Genomic DNA, 22,752 nt, shown 5'->3' on the forward strand with positions numbered 1-22,752 from the left:
GTTTTAAGAAAGAAGTGATCAAAAGGGACTAATGGTGCTGAGGTCTATTAAAACAGTATTGAGCAGTATTTACTTCCTATGGCAATGTGGTGATCAGTGGTAGCATTGAGAAAGAGGGGAAGCCAGACTGGAATGAACAGAATTTAAAATGGTAACAAACAGCTACAAGGAAGAAAATTCCCATGGCCCCAAACTATCAGTCTCCTCTATGCCATCCTACCATCTTCCTTGAAGATTTCTTTCGTTTCTGATTACTTGATCTTGGTTATCAAACCTATGGTATTTCTCCTGCAAAGAATAGGAATGTTGTACTTTCAAGCATAACTGTTTTCTTTCTCATCTCACAGAACACAGGGTCATATAATAAAAATTAAAGGAAAAAAAAAAAAAAAACTCTTTCTGCACTACCCCATGCTTTAACTAACTGGCTAATGCAGATCAATCACTGATCATCAGTCAAAAAGCTAGGATGCTCACCTACAAAATAAAAATCAACTACGCAATTTCATTCTCCCAAAACATTATGTGACTTCCCTGGTACTTCAGTGGTTAAAAATTCGCCTACCAATGCAGAGGACATGGGCTCAATCCCCGGTCTGGGCAGAGTCCACATGGCACGGGGCAGGTAAACCCATGTGCCACAACTACTGAAGATTCACATGCCCCAGAACCCATGCTTCACAAAACAGGAGAAGCCATCTCAGTAAGAACCCTGTGCACTGAACTAGAGAGTAGCTCCTACTTGCCAAAACAAGAAAAAGCCCATGCAGCAAAGAAGACACTGTGTAGCCAAAAATAAATAAATTAATTTAATTAAATTTAAAATAAAACACTATGGATTGACAAATGACGATGGACTCCTGATGGATTCAAGTACTGAGAATACTGTACTCAAAACTGATAAGCCTCAATTTATAGTCCATGGTTGAAGATTTATGTTATTTTTCCTACTTTAGTGTCTTGTTTTGGAACATCTAAGGTATTTCCAATATGATGTCATTTGTATAAATACAACTAAATTCAACAAAGGCTATTTCAACTTAATTGAAAAACCATTTCATATTTTATACAAACTGGCATCCTCTACAGTTCCTTAATAAATATGTGTATATAACTAAAAATAAGCCTTAAATTTTTTTAACATACCATATTTTTCCATGTGCTCTTTTCCAGCATTCCCAAACATCTGAGGAGCAACTGGGCTGGGAGATAATCCATACTTATTGACCATGACTTCAACATGTTTATCAATTGGATTAGCCTTATCTTGAATCTAAGAGAGAAGAAAAAAATTTTTTCATAAGTACTCGACATGATAAGTATCTCTTTCAACTATTACAGTGTTTAAGATGTTTGTTAATTAGAAGTGTGGAGTAAGCCAAAAAGTGACAGTATGACTAAAATCAGTCATTCAATTAAAAATAAATAATTTTTAAGTAAAAAAAAAAAAAGAAACATGTATAAAGAATCCCATTATGTGCAAATAACTGCTAAATGTTCTGGGGATAAAACAATAAACAAAACAGATAAATTCCCGGCTCATCTAGCATTCATATTTGAAGGAAGAGGGAATAGAAAGTAATGAGGATGAAAATGATTAAAATGTAAATAATAATGCTCTTCAGTTCAGTTCAGTTCCGTTCAGTCACTCAGTCGTGTCCAACTCTTTGCAACCCCATGATTTGCAGCACGCCAGGCCTCCCTGTCCATCACCAACTCCCAGAGTTCACTCAAACTCACGTCCATCGAGTCGGTGATGCCATCCAGCCATCTCATCTTCTCTCCCCTTCTCCTGCTGCCCCCAATCCCTCCCAGCATCAGAGTCTTTTCCAATGAGTCAACTCTTTGCATGAGGTGGCCAAAGTACTGGAGTTTCAGCTTTAGCATCATTCCTTCCAAAGAACATCCAGGACTGATCTCCTTTAGAATGGACTGGTTGGATCTCTTTGCAGTCCAAGGGACTCTCAAGAGTCTTCTCCAACACCACAGTTCAAAAGCATCAATTCTTCTGCGCTCAGCTTTCTTCACAGTCCAACCCTCACATCCATACATGACCACTGGAAAAACCAAAACCTTGACTAGACAGACCTTTATTGACAAAGTAATGTCTCTGTTTTGGAATATGCTATCTAGGTTGGTCATAACTTTCCTTCCAAGGAGTAAGCGTCTTTTAATTTCATGGCTGCAGTCACCATCTGCAGTGATTTTGGAGCCCCAAAAAATAAAGTCTGACACTGTTTCCACTGTTTCCCCATCTATTTCCCATGGAATGATGGGACCAGATGCCATGATCTTCATTTTCTGAATGTTGAGGTTTAAGCCAACTTTTTCACTCTCCTCTTTCACTTTCATCAAGAGGCTCTTTAGTTCCTCTTCACTTTCTGCCATAAGGGTGGTGTCATCTGCATATCTAAGGTTATTGATATTTCTCCCGGCAAACTTGATTCCAGCTTGTGCTTCTTCCAGCCCAGCATTTCTCATGATGTACTCTGCATATAAGTTAAATAAGCAGGGTGACAATATATAGCCTTGACAGACTCCTTTTCCTATTTGGAACCAGTCTGTTGTTCCATGTCCAGTTCTAACTGTTGCTTCCTGACCTGCATATAGGTTTCTCAAGAGGCATGTCAGGTGGTCTGGTATTCTCATCTCTTTCAGAATTTTCCACAGTTTATTGTGATCCACACAGTCAAAGGGTTTGGCATAGTCAATAAAGCAGCAATAGATGTTTTTCTGGAACTTTCTTGCTTTTTCCATGATCCAGCGGATGTTGGCAACTGGATCTCTGGTTCCTCCACCTTTTCTAAAAACCATTAATTATTAGAGAAATGCAAATCAAAACTACAATGAGGTACCACCTTACACTTGTCAGAATGGCCATCATTAAAAAGTCTAAAAATAACAAATTCTGAAGAGGCTGTGAAGAAAAGGGTACCCTCATATCTATCCCCTGTTGGTGAAGATGTAAGTTGGTACAGCCACTATGAAAAACACTATGGAGGTGTCTCAGAAAACTGTAAACAGAACTACGATATAATCCAGCAATTCCACTACTGGGAATATACCCAGACAAAACTATAATTCAAACAGATACATGCACTACTATGTTCATAGCAGCATTGTTCAAAATAGAGAAAACATGGACACAACCTCATGTCCATCAAAAGATGAATGAATGAAGAAGATGTGGTACGTATGTACAATGGAACACTACTCAGCCACAAAAATGTGTGAAATAATGCTATTTGCAGCAGCAACATCGATGTAACTACAGAATATCATACCAACTGAGGTAAATCAGAAAGAAAAGAAAAATACTATGATTCCACTTATATGTGGAGTCAAAAATATGGTGCAATGAGCCTATCTACAAAACAGAAACAGATTCAAAGAACTAGAGGATAGACGTGTGGTTGCCAAAGGCCAGGAGGAGGGAGAGGGGTGGACTGCGAGTCTGGGGTTGGTAGACATTACGTTTACAACAAGATCCTAATGTATGGCAGAGAGAACTACATTCAATATCCAGTGATCAATCATAACGGAAGAGAACAAAAAGTAGAGTGTATATATGTGCATAATTGAGTCACTTTGCTGTACAGCAGCAATTGGCAAAACATTATAATCAACTATGTGTGTGTGTTAGTTGTTCAGTCATGTCCAACTCTTTGTGACCTCATGGACTATAGCCTGCCAGGCTCCTCTGTCCATGGACTTCTCCAGGCAAGAATACTGGACTGGGTTGCCATGCCCATCTCCAGGGGATGTTCCCAATTCTCCAATTCAAAAAAACTCAAAAAAAAAAAAAAAAAGATTAAGAGGGACTTCTCTGGTGGTCTAGTGGCTAAGACTCCACACTCCCAATGCAGGGGAGCCAACTTTCATCCTGTCAACTACAAACTGGCACTTGCCAAAAGCATTTGCCAGCAACTGAACAACAAAACAAAGGCATTTGCCATCTGTCTCTGTGGAGGTTGAGCCTGTGCTGCTGCATCTGTCGACCTTTAGCACTTCCCCTAGAGTGAGCTCAGGGTGGAGTGAGGCACTCTGTGCTCCAGAGAATCTGGTAGAACAGATGTTTATATAGTTAGATCTTTTCAGATGATCCCAGTCTTTGCATCTCTTCATGTGTAGAAAAGCACTAAATCCCTTCAGGGTGACATCAGCTCCTTCTGACCAGCAGAAAACCTTTTGTAAAGCAAGCGCTTGACTGCACTGAACTCCCACTTCACCAAAATCATATATTGACCTTGTCCGACTGCCTCTTTGGAGCAGTCTCTCAGAGCTATCTGAGGTACCCGCTCCTGGACTGCAGTCCTGATTTTGTCCCAAATAAAACTTAACTCAAAACTCTCATATTGTGCATCTTTTCAGTCAACAACCCCTAGTCGGGGAACTAAACCCCACATGCCTTAACGAAAAGAGCCCACACATCATAATGAAGATCAAAGATCCTGTGTGCAGGGTCTAAGACCCGGTGCAGCCAAACAAATGAATAAATATAAAAAATAATATTAAGAAAGAATAGGCTTATGCAAGGAGAATTAGTTAGTTAGATATGATAAGCAACTTGCCAATCCAAAGGATAAAGATAAAATCAGTTGATAAATGGGTCCCGTGGAATCTGTGAACACAGAAATCTTTAAAATAAGTATATAAAATTATGTTTGGATTTCCATCAGTGGAAAGTTTTTCTGTCAAAAGAAGTCTAAAAAAATTTTTTTAAATATGGAAAATAATATCTATGTTGAAAGGGATGTTAATGAAAACAATTATATACACTTCTGCTTTTAGCCATGATGGACTACAGAAACCAGATTTACCCTTCTATCTTAAACATTTAAAAACTTTAGCAAAATATACAAAGTGACTGTTTTCAAACAATGGACAACATAAAGCTTAGTACAGGGATCTCTGAAAGAACTCACAGAGAAGAGAGGGAGAGCTCTCTGAAAATCTGGAGAGCTCCCCTTGAGTCTTTAGTGAATCAACACATGAATATGAGGAAACTAATAAGACCAGGGAAAGAGTCACTGAAAAGGAGCAGGCACAATAATTCCCAATGTTCCCGTAGGGCCAGGAATAGTTTTATTCTCAAAACCACAATGGAAAGATCTCCTAACACAAAGAGCATCAATGGAATCCTGAGGTTACTGTTTGAATAGCAGCTTCAGTTCAGCCTTGGAATAATAAGGACTGTTCTGGATTCTGCCTAACAAAACACAGAAGCAAATCTCAAAGGGATCAAACCACTTCTAAAAAACAACTATCCCAGAACAAACTCCTAAATAGTTAATGGAATACAAAAATTCCGTTAACACCCAACAAAGCAAAATTCATAATGTCTAACATTCAATCACAAGTTATGAGGCATGCAATGAAATGAAGACTACAACCTGTAAAGAATGGATTAATCAATCAATAGAAATGATACAGATGACAGAATTGTTTTAATGTTAAACAATTACTATAAATAAACTCCACTAAAACAATTACTGTTAGGGGAAGCACACTGACTGAAACCACCCACTCTGGCCAGGCACCATAGTAATCATTTGTGTGAGTTATTTTACAACAGGAGGTCCTGGTAAGGAACACAGAACTAATAAGCCACCATTAACCGGAAGAGTTTGGGAAAAGTCAAAAGGTGTCTGACCGCCTCCCAGAATCCTTTTCACTGGCGTCCATCTTGGCTGAGCAATGTGTGCACCACCAGGAAAGACTGAGTCTTTGGCCAATCAAAGAAGGATTGGCCAAAGACAACCCAGAAACTAATCCCATCACCATAAAACTTGAGACTGAAAGTTTTGCTGAGCAATTCTCCTGGGTTCCTTTACCCTACTACTCTCTACCTGGGTGCCCCTTCCCCATAAAGTCATATTGCTTTGTCAACACGTGTGTCTCCTCAGATAATTCATTTCCAAGTGTTAGACAAGAGCCCACTCTTGGGCCCTGGAAGAGGTCCCTCTTCCTGCAACATTACTATAAACATACTCCATTTGTTCAAGGTAAAAAAGCATGAACATGACAAAGAAAAATATGGAAGATATAAAAAAGAGTCGAAATTTTTTTAGAGCTAAAATATATATTGTCTGAAAAGTAAACTCAATGAAATTAACAGACTAAACAATGCAGCACAGATTAGCAAACCTGAGCAAGTAACAAATTAAAACACGAGGAGGAAAAAAAACTTAAAAAAAATGAACAAGATCAGTGAATTGTGGAACAACAATCAAGAAGTTTAGAGATATTGTAACTGGAGTCAGGAAAAGGGACAATGGAGAGAGACAAAAGCCAGAAAAAAATAGTTTAAGCCATAATGGATGAAAAATTTTCAAATCTGATGAAAACTATAACTCATATAGCCAAGAGCCTCAACAAACCCCAATAACACAAAACATGATAAAACTACACCAAGGTACATCATAATAAAACTGTTTGAAACCAGTGAGAAAGAAAAATACTAAAAGTAACCAAAGTAAAATATACATTAAGTATAGGGGAACAAAAAATAAGAATGATAACAGACTTTAAATTGAAAACAGTGAAAGCCAAAAAGACAGTGAACCAAGATAAAGTAAAGCTGACAGAGAGTTCTGTACTCAGCAAATATATCTTTCAAAAAAAAGGTAAATAAAGACCTAGTAGAACTCACAGACATTGAGAGAATATATCACCAGCAAATCAGTACTATATGAAGTGGTAAGGCAGATTTTCCAGGCAGAAGGAAAATAATCCTAAAGGAAATTCTGGATCAATAATACAGGAATAAGGAGCACTGAAAATGATAAACATGTGGAAAAAAATATAAGGGTTCCTTTTTTAAGAATTCGTTCAAAAAATAATTGATGAGGGACTTTCCTGATGGTCCAATGGCTGAGAATTTGCCTGCCAATGCAGGGAACAGGGGTTTGATCCCTGGTCTGGAAGGATTCCACGTGCCTTGGGGTAACTGGGCTCATGCACCGCAACTACTGAACCTGGGCTCTAGAGTCCATGCTCTGCAACAAGGGAAGTCACTGCAATGAGAAGCCCACATACTAGAGTAGCCCCCGTTCTCTGCAACTACAGAAAGCTCATGTGCAGCAATGAAGACCCAGTGCAGCTATAAATAAAATTTTTTAATTAAAATTTAAAAATATTGACTATTTAAGACAAAAAGCCCCACTGAGGAGGGGCTTATAATATGTATAGTAAAATGTGCTTCTAGGAAGAGGCAACCAAAAAAACACTTTGTAAGATTCATGTAACATACTACAGTGAACAGTCATAACATTATTTAAAGGGGGTTTGTGAATAAGTTAAAGATGAATGTAAACCCTAATGAAACCACTAAAAACAAAGCTCCAGAGGTATAGTTAATATGATCATAAAACAGACAAAATAAAATTATAAAGAATTCTCAATGAACAGAAAAGAAGACAAAGAGGAAAAAAGGAATAAAGAAGATATTGAACAAAAGAAAACAAGTAGAAAGATGGTAGATTTAAATCAGTGGTTTCCTAGTAAATATTTAATAGGCTCATGTTGGATGAAGGAGGTCTTACTGATAGTATTTGTTGATTTTGGGGGTGTAAATAATCCTGCAGTGACCAATTTGAATATGCTAGCATGATGTCACTGAAAGCAAAGATAGGAAAAAAAAAGGCATGCATAATCAGATCTTGCAAGCTGGTACAAGCCAGGAGGCATCAGTTTCAGCTAAGCACCTCTGGATCAAAAGACCTGGTCTCAGTTGTATCTGCTGCTGCTGCTAAGTCACTTCAATCGTGTCCGATTCTGTGCGACCCCATAGACGGCAGCCCACCAGGCTTCCCCGTCCCTGGGATTCTCCAGGCAAGAACACTGGAGTGGGTTGCCATTTCCTCCTCCAATGCATGAAAGTGAAAAGTGAAAGTGAAGTCGCTCAGTCGTGTCCGACTCCCAGCGACCCCATGGACTGCAGCCTACCAGGCTCCTCCATCCATGGGATTTTCCAGGCAAGAGTACTGGAGTGGGGTGCCATTGCCTTCTCCAACAGTTGTATCACTAACTGCTAACTTGGTCGTATGGCACTGGGTAATTACTTCACTTTGGGCTTTATGGTTTCACTTTACCGGTACAGCATCTTCAGGGCCACCTCTAACTAAAACATTGTCTAAATTACTTCTGTCCTACAGAAATACTAGCTTGAGGATGGTGGGAGGGAAAAAAAGGATAAAAAAAAAGACAGAACTGCTTGAGAAAGTAAAGATATTATGTACAAGAATGTTGACTGGAGCACTGTAACAGCAAAACAAAAAACAAAACACGTATAAAATTAAAAGTAAACCATCTAACCAGAAAAGCAGAAGGGATCAATTGAAAACCTTATGGCCATGAAAAAGGATACTAGAAAGTTGTTAAAAATAAGGAAGTTTATCATTCATTTGATGTCTGACAGAAAACAACAAAATTCTGTGAAGCAATTATCCTTCAGTTAAAAACTATAATAATTTCTTAAAAAAATAAGGAAGTTTATCAACATGTTCAAACCAGGAAATCTGTCCATTTGTAACGTGAAAGAGCAATATGTATAAAATTTTTCATCTTCTTCACATACATGTCAAATTTTTTTAACATTGTTAGTATGTATGTGTGTGTAGTGTAGTACATGAATATATTTAGATACCTTTATAAATATGGAAAAAAGAAAGGACATATAAATATACTGGTTACCTCTGAAGAATAGGATTAAACAAGCAGAAAATGACTTTTAACATATATACTTTTGAACAATATTAAACAATCAAAAAACGACTTTTAACATATTTACTTTTTAAAATTGCCGGACTATGGATGAATTTTACTATTTTCTAGTTTTAATAAAAGTTATCAAGGTACCTACCATTAACTACGAAAGAAAAACATCTATTTATCATGTGACATAAATATTAAGTGCCTCTGTTAGCCAATCACCTAACTATCTTATTTGGCATCTTTTCCTGTTGCCACCCTGCAATCCAGTTTTTCAAACTGTCCCCTGAACCTACTATATTCATTCCAACATTCATGACTTGGCTTATGATGTTTTATCCCATAACTAGAAACAACCTGTCTTCCTTGATCTTTAATTGTGTATGTATGTGCTTGGTTGTGTCCAGTTTTTTGCGACCCCATGGACTATAGCCTGCAAGCTCCTCTGTCCATGGAATTCTCCAGGTAAGAATACTTGAGTGGGTTGCCATTTCCTCCTCCAGGAGGATCATTAATTACCTTTATTTTATTATTATTCATTTATTTATTTACTATATAGCAATTTTAGGGAATTCCCTCTCAGTCCAGTGGTTAGGACTCCACGTTTTCACTGCCAAGGGCCAGGTTCAATCCCTGGTTGGGGAACTAACATCCCAAAACCTACACCACACCACCAAAAACAAAAAAAAATTGTTACTATACCTTAATTATATTTAAGACCCAACTTAGCTTAAACCATTTTCTTAAAATGCTCTCTAAGGGAAAATGGGAAATAGCTTCTGTTGATTGGAAGGCCTGTGATGTTCCAACCACTCTTTTGATTCTAAGAGATAATATTACATGGATTTAAATTAATATGGGGTAGAGGTCCTTTAATGTTAAAACACAGAAAATTGAATGAGATTGATCTCATGCATTAGGTAACAATATAATCCCAAGTGAAAGGCTAAAGTCTTCAACTCATTTTCTAACAATGATTCTATTTTTATAATGTAGCACCTTCTACAGGAAAATCTGAATTTACCAGAGAGATCAGTTCCTAGATACTCATATTTTAAAGAATCATTAAGTACATAATTAAAGAAACAACTCCCCTCTTGGGGAAAACATATATATATAAGAAATTATACACTTAACACTGGAGAAACAAAACTAAAAAGTAGAAACCATTACCAAATGATTATTACTAAAATTAAGACTACTTTTAAGATGAAGAGACTATGGTTTAACTAAAATGGTGGTGGGCGAGTGTCTCGAAGTCATATCTGACAAGGACTGTAGCCCACCAGGCTCTGTCTGTGGGAATTCCCAGGGAAGAATACCGAAGTAGATTGTCATTTCCTTCTCTGGGGGATCTTCCTGTACCAGGGATTGGCATCTCCTACATTAGCAGGCAGATTCTTTACCACTGAGTCAACGAAGGAAACTCTTAACTAAAATACAACTCTTTAAAATGATGTCAATAACCAAATTTACAGACCCTTAGTCTTAAAATTGTCAAAAAATTCATTTAGAAGTTGCTTCAAATTGCTTAAAACACTCATTTAATAATTTTCTAATTACTTTTTCACAAATAGAAGGTAAAATTATTCTAAAGCTAATGTGTCCAAACTCAATATCCATAGATACACAAAAAGAATGTCTATAACCTGTGTTGTACTGATAGTCTCCATACAAAGAAAATACTAAAAGAGAATTCCCTGGCAGTCCAGTGGTTAGGAATCTGTGTTTTATTGCTGATGACCCAAGTTCAATCTTTGGTTGGAGAACTAAGATACCACAAGCCATGCAGTGTGGCCCCAAAACAAAGATATTAAACCCCACTATTCTCTTTACTTTTGTATTGCTTTTTTTTTTCTTTTGTTCTGCAGTTCACTGTGACATATCTATATATGAGTTTCTTTTTATTTATTCTACTTTGGAGTCACTGGAATTTCAATCTATAGATTAGTGTCCTTTGCCAGTCCAAGTTATATGCTAACCATTATCTCTTCAAATAATACCTATACCCTACAAAATAACCAGAAAACTATTAACAAAATGGCAGTAAGTCTATGCTGCTGCTGCTGCTGCTAAGTCGCTTCAGTCGTGTCCGACTCTTCGAGACCCCATAGACGGCAGCCCACCAGGCTCCCCCGTCCCTGGGATTCTCCAGGCAAGAACACTGGTGTGGGTTGCCATTTCCTTCTCCAATGCATGAAAGTGAAAAGTGAAAGTGAAGTCTCTTCAGTCGTGTCGGACCCTTATCGACCCCATGGACTGCAGCCTACCAGGCTCCTCCGTCCATGGGATTTTCCAGGCAAGAGTAATGGAGTGGGTTGCCATTTCCTTCTCCACAGTAAGTCTATACTTAACAATAACACCTTAAATGTAAATGGACTAAATTCTCCAATCAAAAGACACACAGTTAATAACAGATTTTTTAAAAACACCTAATTATATGCAGCCTGTAAGAGACTCACTTCAGATGTAAGGATACCACTGACTAAAAGTGAAGAGATGGAAAATGATAGTCCACACAACTGCAAACCAAAACCAAGCTACAGTAGATATATACTGATGAATTTTGAACAACATGAGTGTTGGGGCACTGACCCTCCATGCAGTTGAAAAGCTGCATATAATTTATAGTCTGCATATAATATATAATTTATGAGTGCAATTCCTCCATATCCATGGCTCTTCCATATCTTCGGTTCCACATCAGTAAGTTCAACCAACTGTAGTACTGTAGTATTTGCTGCTGAAAAATAATCCACGTAAAAGTGGACCCATGCAGTTTAAACTTGTATTGTTCAAGGGTTGACTGTACTTACATCAGACAAAATAGACTTTAGGACAAAGACTGTACTAAGAGACAAAGAAGGTCATTATACAATGATAAATGAGTCAGACCAACAAGAGGGTATAACATTTGTAAATATTTGTGCACCCAACATAGCGGCACCTAAATACATAAAGCAAATATTAACAGATCTAAAGAGGGAAATAGATAGCAATACAATAATAGTAGGAGATTTTAATACTCCACTTTCATCAATAAACAGATCATTTAGACAGAAAATCAATAAGGAAACACCAGCCTTAAACAAGATACTACACAAGATAGATTTAACAGAGACTTGTAGAACATTCTATTCAAAATCAACAGAATACACATTCTTCTCAAGCACACACAAAATGTTCTCCAGGATAGATCATACGTTAGGCCACAAACAAGTCTTAAGAAATTTAAGACTAAAATCACAGGAAGCATCTTTTCAAAACACTGTGGTTTAAAAGTAGAAAACAATTACAGAAAGAAAACTATAAAATTCAAATATGTGGATATTAAACAACATGCTACTGTACAACCAATAAGTCAAAAAAGAAATCATAAAGTACCTTGAGACAAACAAAAATGGAAATACAATACATCAAAATTTGTAGGATGCAGTAAAAGCAGTTCTAAGAGGGATATTCAAAACAATGCTTACATTAAGAACAAGAAAGATCTCAAATAAACAACTTAACTTTTCTCTCAAGGAACTAGAAAAAAAGGAATAACCGAAGCCTAAAATCATTAGAAGGAAGAAAATAACAAAGATTAGAGAGGAAATAAATGAAATAGAGGCTTAAAAGAAAATTAAAAAGATAAATGAAACTAACAGCTAATTTTCTGAAAAGATAGACAAAATGCCTATGCCCTATTTTCTCTCTCACCACTTCTCCCCATTAATTCCAATTATCCGTTTATTATAACATCACACTATTCTCCATATATCATAACTTCCTGCCTATTTTCAAACTTTTTTCTTTCTAGAGTGTACTCTAAATAATTATTTCTAGTCCCATTTCACTAGAAATTCTTTTTTAATCATGTATAATTGGCTACCAAACCTATCTTTTGAATTTTCAATTTTAAATATTTCATTTTTGTTCTATAAATCCTATTTGGTATTTTTCTAAAGCCTACAATATCCCTTTTTGCAGTTTCTTATACCCCTGAGGTATTTTCAAGCTTTTCTTTTTTTTAAACATAGTTCAGTTCAGTCGCTCAGTCGAGTGCGACTCTTTTCGACCCCATGAATCGCAGCACACCATGCCTCCCTGTCCATCACCATCTCCCAGAGTTCACTCAAACTCACGTCCAGTATGCCTAAATCTGTATCCAATGTATCTAGCTTTAGAGGTCTGCAGAGATCACTTTTTACCGTTCCTTTTTTCTCCTGGTCCTCAAATATGGTACCTTGTTTCTTTAACACTTGGTTATCTTTAATTGCAGGTCCTTGAAAACTTACTTGAATAGATCTCAAAGCCTAGAAGGAAGATGCTTTCCTCCAAAAGAAAATTTGCAGTTGCTTCTGTTGAGTGCAACTTAATGGTAGAAAGTAATTGGTACCAAACTGGAACCAACTTAGACTCAATTCATGTGCTGTACTGTACTTAGTTGCTCAGCTGTGTCCAACTCCGTGCCACCACATGGACTGTAACCCACCAGGCTCCTCTGTCCATGGGGATTCTCCAGGCAAGAATACTGGAGTGGATTGTCATGCCCTCCTCCAGGGGATCTTCCCAACACAGGGATTGAACCCAGGTCTCCCACATTGCAGGCAGATTCTTTACCAGCTGAGCCTAAGTCCAGACTCAATTCATAGCCTGATGTTTCTTTCACCACCCAGGTAAATGAGCATTTTGGCAGCAGTCCCAGATAAAAATAGCCTTTGGTTTCTTAATTCTCAGTGAAAAGTTTTCTGGTTATTTTGTCCTCTTTTTTTCTCCCTTGCTCAGCTCAGTGCCAAGGCAATTCTCCCTGTAAGCTCCTGAAGGGGAAAAGAGGATGTAGGGGATCAGATCAGATCAAAGGGGGCAATTTTACTTTGTGTTCACCTTTACCTAAAAGGTTTACCCCTACAGAGTCCACCCAGTTAAAGGTGGAGAGTGGGTATTAAATTTCTCATCTTCGGAGCACCTGAGCTTCGACTACTTTCCCCTTCATCCTAGGGGGCCATCAAAATGGAAGGTCAAGGCTTCCTGATCAAAGGCCTCTGAGGCAAAAACAATTTCTAATGCTGATCTTAATTTTCTGGCATTCACCTGCAGTTCCTCTCCTGTTAGTTCTTCAGTGTCTTCAGGGTATCTTATTTCTATTCCATTCAAATATTTCAGTTGTGATCATTAGGAGAAATGATTTAAAAACCTGACTTGTCATTATGGAAAACAGAAGTCCCACTTTATTGACACTCTTCAGTTTGCTGAATGGAATTAATTTTTTAATGAATGAATAAAATTTGAATGTTTCAAATTAAATACACAGGTCCATCTCAGATTCAATGATCTAACTTGTATGAACATAAGTTTCACAAAATAAAAGTGTTGAGCAAAATTATCTCTAAGATTCTTTACTGTCTAAATTACCAGGATCTAGTCAGCAAAAACAAGACCGGGAGCTGACTGTGGCTCAGATCATGAACTCCTTATTGCCAAATTCAGACTTAAATTGAAAAAAGTAGGGAAAACCACTAGACCGTTCAAGTATGACCTAAATCAAATCCCTTATGATTATACAGTGGAAGTGAGAAATATATTTAAGGGACAAGATCCAATAGACAGAGTGCCTGATAAACTATGGACGGAGGTTCGTGACATTGTACAGGAGACAGGGATCAAGACCATCCGCGTGGAAAAGAAATGCAAAAAAGCAAAATGACTGTCTGGGGAGGCCTTACAAATAGCTGAGAAAAGAAGAGAAGCGAAAAGCAAAGGAGAAAGGAAAGATATTCCCATTTGAATGCAGAGTTCCAAAGAATAGCAAGAAGAGATGCCTTCCTCAGTGATCAATGCAAAGAAATAGAGGAAAACAACAGAATGGGAAAGACTAGAGATTTCTTCAAGAAAATTAGAGATACCGAGGGAACATTTCATGCAAAGATGGGCACAATAAAGGACAAAAATGGTATGGACCTAACAGAAGGGGAAGATATTAAGAAGAGGTGGCAAGAATACACAGAAGAACTGTACAAAAAAGATCTTCACGACCCAGATAATCATGATGGTGTGATCACTGACCTAGAGCCAGACATTCTGGAAGGTGAAGTCAAGTGGGCCTTAGAAAGCATCACTACGAACAAAGCTAGTGGAGGTGATGGAATTCCAGTTGAGCTGTTTCAAATCCTGAAAGATGATGCTGTGAAAGTGCTGCACTCAATATGCCACCAAATTTGGAAAACCCAGCAGTGGCCACAGGACTGGAAAAGGTCAGTTTTCATTCCAATCCCAAAGAAAGGCAATGCCAAAGAACGCTCACACTACCGTTGCACCCATCTCACACGCTAGTAAAGTAATGCTCAAAATTCTCCAAGCCAGGCTTCAGCAATACGTGAACCATGAACTTCCAGATGTTCAAGCTGGTTTTAGAAAAGGCAGAGGAACCAGAGATCAAATTGCCAACATCCGCTGGATCATCGAAAAAGCAAGAGAGTTCCAGAAAAACATCTATTTCTGCTTTATTGACTATGCCAAAGCCTTTGACTGTGTGGATCACAATAAACTGTGGAAAATTCTGAAAGAGATGAGAATACCAGACCACCTGACCTGCCTCTTGAGAAACCTATATGCAGGTCAGGAAGCAACAGTTAGAACTGGACATGGAACAACAGACTGGTTCCAAATAGGAACGCAGATGACACCACCCTTATGGCAGAAAGTGAAGAGGAACTAAAAAGCCTCTTGATGAAAGTGAAAGAGGAGAGTGAAAAAGTTGGCTTAAAGCTCAACATTCAGGAAACTAAGATCATGACATCTGTCCCATCACTTCATGGTAAATAGATGGGGAAACAGTGGAAACAGTGTCATATTTTTGGGGGGGGGGCTCCAAAATCACTGCAGATGGTGACTGCAGCCATGAAATTAAAGATGCTTACTCCTTGGAAGGAAAGTTATGACCAACCTAGATAGCATAGTAAAAAGCAGAGACATTACTTTGTTAACAAAGGTCCGTCTAGTCAAGGCTATGGTTTTTCCAGTGGTCATGTATGGATGTGAGAGTTGGACTGTGAAGAAAGCTGAGCGCCAAAGAATTGATGCTTTTGAACTGTGGTGTTGGAGAAGACTCTTGAGAGTCCCTTGGACTACAAGGAGATCCAACCAGTCCATCCTAAAGGATATCAGTCCTGGGTGTTCATTGAAAGGACTGATGCTAAAGCTGAAACTCCAATACTTTGGCCACCTCATGCAAAGAGTTGACTCATTGGAAAAGACCCTGATGCTGGGAGGGATTGGGGGCAGGAGGAGAAGGGGATGACAGAGGATGAGAGGGCTGAATGGCATCACCGACTCAAAGAACATGAATTTGGGTAAACTCCAGGCGTTAGTGATGGACAAGGAGGCCTGCGTGCTGCAATTCATGGGGTCACAAAGAGTCGGACATGACTGAGCACTGAACTGAACTGAACTGAACCGATGCATACATATGGTCTTCTCAGGTGGTGCAGTGGTTAAGAATCTGCCTGCCAATGCAGAAAACCCAGGAGATGAGGGTTTGATCTTTGGATTAGGAATATTCCCTGGACAAGAAAGTGGCAAGCCACTCCAGTATTCTTGCCTTAAATTCCAGGGACAGAGGAGCCTGACAGGCAGGCTACAATTCATGGAGTCGCAAAAAGCTGGACACAACTGAGTGACTCAGCACACATGCATGCATACATAGACAATCTCATTTTTCAGCTTTTGCGAGCTCTATTTATGGCAGTCAGATGGGCAAAGTTTTCTCATAGTGTTATAACAGTTCTGAAATAAAAATAATTGAGACTCACATTTACTGCAACGGGTCCCTTTTCCATCTTTTCAAACCCAAGAGCCAAGACACAATCTGCCAGACCTTGAAAGAAAATGTAATTATCTTGAAAAATTAAATTTCTAGACTCAAACAAAATACCCTTAAATACTTCTATTTAAACAAGTATGTCGATGTACACAAAATGTAAAAACATAGTGTAGGGGTTATAAAATTTGTAATAAGTGAAAATTACAGAGAAAATTCTTATACACCTCTAGATACAAGGAAAAATCAATAAAGTATATACTTCTTCCTTGATTTTGAGCGTTAACAAAACTTTTTATTAATGTGGAAATATGTTCCAGTGAAGAACGAATACAAATAGCTAATTGTGAATTTTTAAACATTAAATAAGATTTTAAAAAATTTTAAAGAATCTTGATCAAAATCTCAACAGAACTATTTTTGGAAAGAGGGGGCTTCTAAAAATGATGTTAAAGTTCAAATGAACAGCAAAACAAGCAAAAATTTTTCTTTAAAAAAAGAAAAAAAAAATAACAAGGTAGGGGGTAAAAGGGCTACTAGTATTATCCAACAGTGAGACATTATAAAGCTCCAACAATTAAAATACCAAGTAGCAGAGCAATAATCAACAATCAGAAGAATAAAAGGCCTAATGAGGGAGCCTAGAACATTTGGAAATACAGACTATGATATATACCCAAGAGAACTGAAAACATATGGCCACAAAAAAGTTGTACACAAATGTTTATCGCAGGATTATTCATAAAAGCCAAAAAGTAGAAATAGCACAGTGTACATCAACTGATAAATGGGTGAACAAAATGTAGTATATTCATACAATGGATTACTATTTGGCCACAAAAAAGAATGCAGTACTGATGCATGCTAAAACATGAATGAACTGTGAAAATATTCCGGTAAGTGAAAAAAGCCATAAAAGGTCATATATTATATGATTTCATTAATATAATGTTCAGAATATGTAAATCCATAGAGACAGAAAGTAAATTAGTGGTTGCCAAGGGTTGTGGGGAGAAACGGGAAGTGACCGCTAATGGGTAGAGCTTTCTTCTATGGGTGATACAAATGTTCTAAGATTGAACAGTGCTGATAGTTTCATAAACCTGGGAACATATTGAAAACACTGAATTCTACACTTTTGTGCTATATAAAGTATATATCAAAATTTTTATTTAAAAAAATACATTAAAAAGCAATCCCTCTGAGGGTCATATGGAGACATCATAAAAGAAGGGCAATAACCCCACATCTATTTAAGTACACTAGACAAACAGGCACTTCTCACCACCCTGAATCAGTTGCCGGGCCATAAACAAAGCAGTTGAGCCAGTAGAACAGTTATTGTTGACGTTGATTATAGGAATTCCAGTCAGTCCCAAACTGTGATAGATAGCCCTCTGCCCACTGGTAGAGTCACCTACATAGAAAAAAGAAAATTATCTATGCAACATGACAATTATGGAGCTGCAAAGCAATATAACACTACATTATATTTTTCTAGTATTATGCCCTTGTCTAACATAAAACATGGACATCTTACTCAGAAACAGTTTCAGCATGAAGCACCACTTATTCTGCAAATACAAAAATTTTCAAAACATAGTATATATATATGCACTTTATTTATATAACACAGAGGTAGGAAAGTAGAGAAATGACCAAGTAATAGCAAACAACTCAATCTGGGTAGGGTTACATGATAAAGGAAGCAATATTTCATGTGTATTATCAGATATAAATCTCTGGCGTATCAGGCAAATTTGGCCTTGGAGTACAGAATGAAGCAGGGCAAAGGCTAATAGAATTTTGCAAAGAGAATGTACTGGTCATAGCAAACACTATCTTCCAAAAACACAAGAGAAGACTCTACACATGGACATCACCAGATGGTCATTACCGAAATCAGACTGATTATATTCTTTGCCACCAAAGATGGAGAAGCTCTATACAGTCAGCAAAAACAAGACCAGGAGCTGACTACGGCTCAGATCATGAACTCCTTATTGCCAAATTCAGACTTAAATTAAGGAAAATAGGAAAAACTACTAGACCATTCAGGTATGACCTAAATCAAATCCCTTATGATTATACAGTGGAAGTGACAAATAGATTCAAGGGATCAGATCAGATAGACAGAGTGCCTGAAGAACTATGGACAGAGGTTCCTGATATTGTACAGGAGGCAATGATCAAGACCATCCCCAAGAAAAAGAAATGTAAATTTGTCCCCTTTATTGGCAACACAATATTGGCAAAATATATATGTGTACTAAACTAGGCTGACACATAAGGAAATTCTAAAAATAATGAAAATAAGACCCTGAATTCTGAGTTTTGAGGGTTAAAATTCACAAATTCTTCTGTATTGTTTATGTAGTTGATGACAGACTTAGGTGAACAACTTTTAGAATATATAGTCTCCACGTACCATACACATAGCCAATACATGCCTGCTCCACTGCAGAATAAGGGATCTGTGCATCCGCTAAAGCCTTCTGGCCTATAAAAACAAAAAAAGTTTTATCACATAGCACTTTAAGTGAGTAAAAATAAGTTTAGAGTTTGACCAGAGTAAAGCTAACTCTAGGGTGTTGCTGCTGTTTAGTCACTCTCTAACTCTAGTGTGTTCAGTTGCTGTTTCTGTCCGACTCTCTGTGACCCCAAGCACTACAGCCCGCCAGGATCCTCCCAACACCTGTCTATGGGATTTTCCAGGCAGTAATCTGGAGTGGGTTGCCATTTCCTTCTCCAGGGGATCTTCCCAACCCAGGGATCGATTCAAATGAAAATCCTTCATCAAATCATCTCAGCCTTTCAGAAGTTATCTTACCTTTCAAAAGTTATCATTTGGAGGGAACTTCAGGAGGGAGGGGATATATGTATACCTATGTATGGTTGACTCATGTTGAGATTTGACAGAAAACAGCAAAATTCTGTAAAACAATTATCCTTCAATAAAAAATAATTTTTTAAAAAATTATCATTTCTTCCTCTAAGCTATTGTAACACTTTTTCACACCACTTTTTTGATATTTAACATTTCCTATTCTAACTGTACACCTAACTATAAATATATTAAACCCCAAGAGTCTTAAAGCTCCTTAATGACAAGGTGTCTTATTCATTTCTGTCGCTCTATCACTCATCCAGAGGGCAAAATAAGATAGAATGTCAGTGCTGAGGAGGGGAACTGTGGGAGCATTCATACGATCATCTTACAAAGCCAGGATCAAGAGATGACCCTGTCTATGGAACAAGAAAAGAAGCTTCAAGGAAGCTATCCAAAGGTGTAGAAATGACCACTGGAGGAATTGAGAAAAATTATGAAAATAAGAAGAGGAGAGTGGAAGCTAGAGAAAAGGTTGACCTAAATCCTCATCTACCATAGTGAGAAGCAAACAGATATCTAAAACTGATAAATTGAAAAGGAGAACAATTGTGGTGGAAAGAGTATTTAGAGATAGGGAGATAACCAACAGAAGAACTAAAGCCAAGACAGTTAAAAGAAGTTGCCCCAGAAGAGGTCTGGGAAGTATAAACCATCTGTGTGTATGTGTGTCTGTGTGTGTGTGTGTGTGTGTTCTAACCAAATGAATGTATCACTTTAAAGATTTTTTAACTTAAGAAGATATATGTATGATTGACCATGGGATTGATTTAGTCAAACCAGCTTTCTTTTCCTGCTTTATGTACGAGCAAAAAAAAAAAAAGAGCATTCTCATATGATCCCAGTAAAACTAATAATGGTCTGAAAAATAATCTGTCAAGACTGATAAAACTGTTTATATTCATTGCTCCAATGAGTCTACTTCTAGGCTTTGTCCTCAAAAATAACCAGTGATGAGAACAAATATTTGTGTTCAGCAAGATGTTCACTATCATTCTTCTAAAATGTCAAAAAGCTGTAAAGCAAATATACAACAAAAATGATAGCATACTGTTATACAGAGTGAAGTAAGTCAGAAAAACAAATATCATGTATAAATGTGTATATATGGAATTTAGAAAAATGATACTGATGAACCTACAAACATAGAGAGTAGACTTATGGACACAGCGGGGGAAGGAGAGGGTCAGACGAACTGAGAGTAGTACTGAAATATCTATGTAACTGTGTGTAAAACAGATAGCTAACGGGAAGCTGCTCTGTAGCACAGGGAGTTCAGCCTAGTATTCTGTGACAACCTAGCCAGGTGGGTCAGAATGGAGGGAGAGGGGAAGTTCAAGAGGGAGAGGACATGTGTATACCTATGGCTGTTTCAGGCTGATGTGTGACAGAAACCAACAACATTGTAAAGCAATTATCCTTCAATTAAAAATAAACAATTAAAAAAAAATTTTAATATGGTATAAATATACAAAGAAACATGAAAATTTAATTTTTTTCAGTTTTAAGTGACAGGAGAAAAGCTTATAATAGTAAGTTTTAGAAATATGATACACATTTAGAATATGATCCCAGAAAGCCATAGAAAAAAAATATTAAAAGAGAACACACCAAGATATTAACAGCTGCTAGGCTGGCAACCCACTCCAGTATTCTTGCCTGGAGAATGCCCTAGACAGAGGAGCCTGGCAGGCTACAGTCCACGGGGTCGCAAGAGTCGGACACGACTTAGTGCACTGTCTCAGGCTTGGGTTACAAATTTTGTTTTCATTATTATATACATATATATCTATGTTCCAATAAATAACATGCATTGCTCTTATAATTAGTAGGAGAGAATGAGTTATGGTGAAAAGGTGTAAGTTTAGCCTGTGCTCTGATACTCCTCTAAGTGGCCAAAGCATCTTGCACCTCCCATGGTCTACTCACCATGTATGTGAACTTGCCTTATTTTCCCTACTAGAGGGCAAAGGCTCTGAGATCTGTACACCAGACTTTGACTGAATCTTCCCAAGTGACCCGGATGTACTCCTTAATATTTGTTGAACATTTTCTCCTAACACCAGGTTGTCTTCATATATTTTCAGATTTAAATCATTATTAAGTAAAAATGTTAAAGAGATTAGAAAACAAAGGAAGCACAGAAGTAACTTTCAATATCAGAAACAGTTTCAGAGAGTTACGTGGTGTGGCTTTACCACTTTGCATTTAGCTGCAGAGGGATTCCTAACCTTTCTCTGAGGGAAAGAAGATGGGCAGGACTGTGTAAAGAGTAAGAAGTCTCTAAATAATGTGACAGGACACAATCCTGCTGGTTGCGCTTCCCTCTACACTATGCATTTAGGAAATAATGAGGGCAGGGAAGGTAGCAGAACCTCCTCCTAAACCAGTTTGGAGAATTAGAGGGTAAGACTTCCCTTAAACCAATTCTCTTGCCTCACCACCACAGCTGACAGGTAAGCCCAAAGGGCTGAGAACAAAATCATTTATAGGATCTCAGGGGCTTCCCCGCCAAGTGACGTTTAGATACATGTTGAACTAAACATGACTGATGTAGGCTGAAGGTGAACATACTCACCTGGAACTACATCAGATACGTGAACAGAATCACCCTTTTGCACTTCTCACCTCCCTCTCACTTCTCACAGTTGGAACCAAGGGGTTTTATAAAAACAAAGCTATGTTTTAAAAGTATATTCTACATAAAAATTCCTTTTTTTAAATTGAGTTTATTTTCCTAACAATGTCTGCAAAAGAAGAAAATTGTAATCAGTAAATAGAGGCAATCAAGCTGAATTTCTTGTTATTAGACAATTCCAGAGGTAAACTCAAACTTAATAACTTCATTTCAACATTACCATCTTATAATCAAAATATTCCATCCATATATTTTTATAGTAACCACTTTTAACTAACTAAAAGAAATAGAACAAAAAATACATAGAAAAATTGATTAAAGCATTTCCTATTTCAAAGAAAAGTAGAAGCTGTTTGGAGACAATAGTCAGGAGGAAAAGATTTAACAACCAAACGATAAACACTGAATGAATATTATACACCTAGAGAATCAACATCAGCTAATCAAATCTCATGAACCTTCCTTTTGGGGGACAGAGATGCTCTGATTCCCGTATAGTAAACACAGACCTGTATAATGGAGTTGAAATGAAATCTAATTTACGAACACTGAGTGCACAAGTACTTGGAGAGACAAGGAGTGTCTAATGAAAAATGAGAATAATCTTTTCTGAATTGCCTGGCAACAATCTGACAGGGAAAGGAGGAAGGGGAAGGCTTCACAGGAGGACTGTACCTAAACAACTTCATGGGACCACGAAGTTTCCAAGGTCTC

General features: G+C 37.6%; 1 protein-coding gene across 3 annotated transcripts in view; it reads right to left on the minus strand.

Moving 5' to 3' along the window:
* SCP2 (sterol carrier protein 2) overlaps window positions 1–22,752 on the minus strand; it is a 117,340-nt gene that overhangs the window by 87,779 nt on the left and 6,809 nt on the right. For all 3 annotated transcript variants that reach the window (XM_070786526.1, XM_019957454.2, XM_019957456.2), the window contains 4 exons: window positions 18,942–19,013; window positions 17,799–17,930; window positions 16,506–16,570; window positions 1,147–1,273 (listed from right to left, as the gene is read on the minus strand). In XM_070786526.1, coding sequence (XP_070642627.1) covers window positions 1,147–1,273; window positions 16,506–16,570; window positions 17,799–17,823 — 217 coding nt within the window. In that variant the 5' untranslated portion in view covers window positions 17,824–17,930; window positions 18,942–19,013. The remainder of the gene's footprint in view (window positions 1–1,146; window positions 1,274–16,505; window positions 16,571–17,798; window positions 17,931–18,941; window positions 19,014–22,752) is intronic.

This window comes from Bos indicus, chromosome 3 (genome assembly GCF_029378745.1).
Source record: "Bos indicus isolate NIAB-ARS_2022 breed Sahiwal x Tharparkar chromosome 3, NIAB-ARS_B.indTharparkar_mat_pri_1.0, whole genome shotgun sequence".
Taxonomy (NCBI): Eukaryota; Metazoa; Chordata; class Mammalia; order Artiodactyla; family Bovidae; genus Bos; species Bos indicus.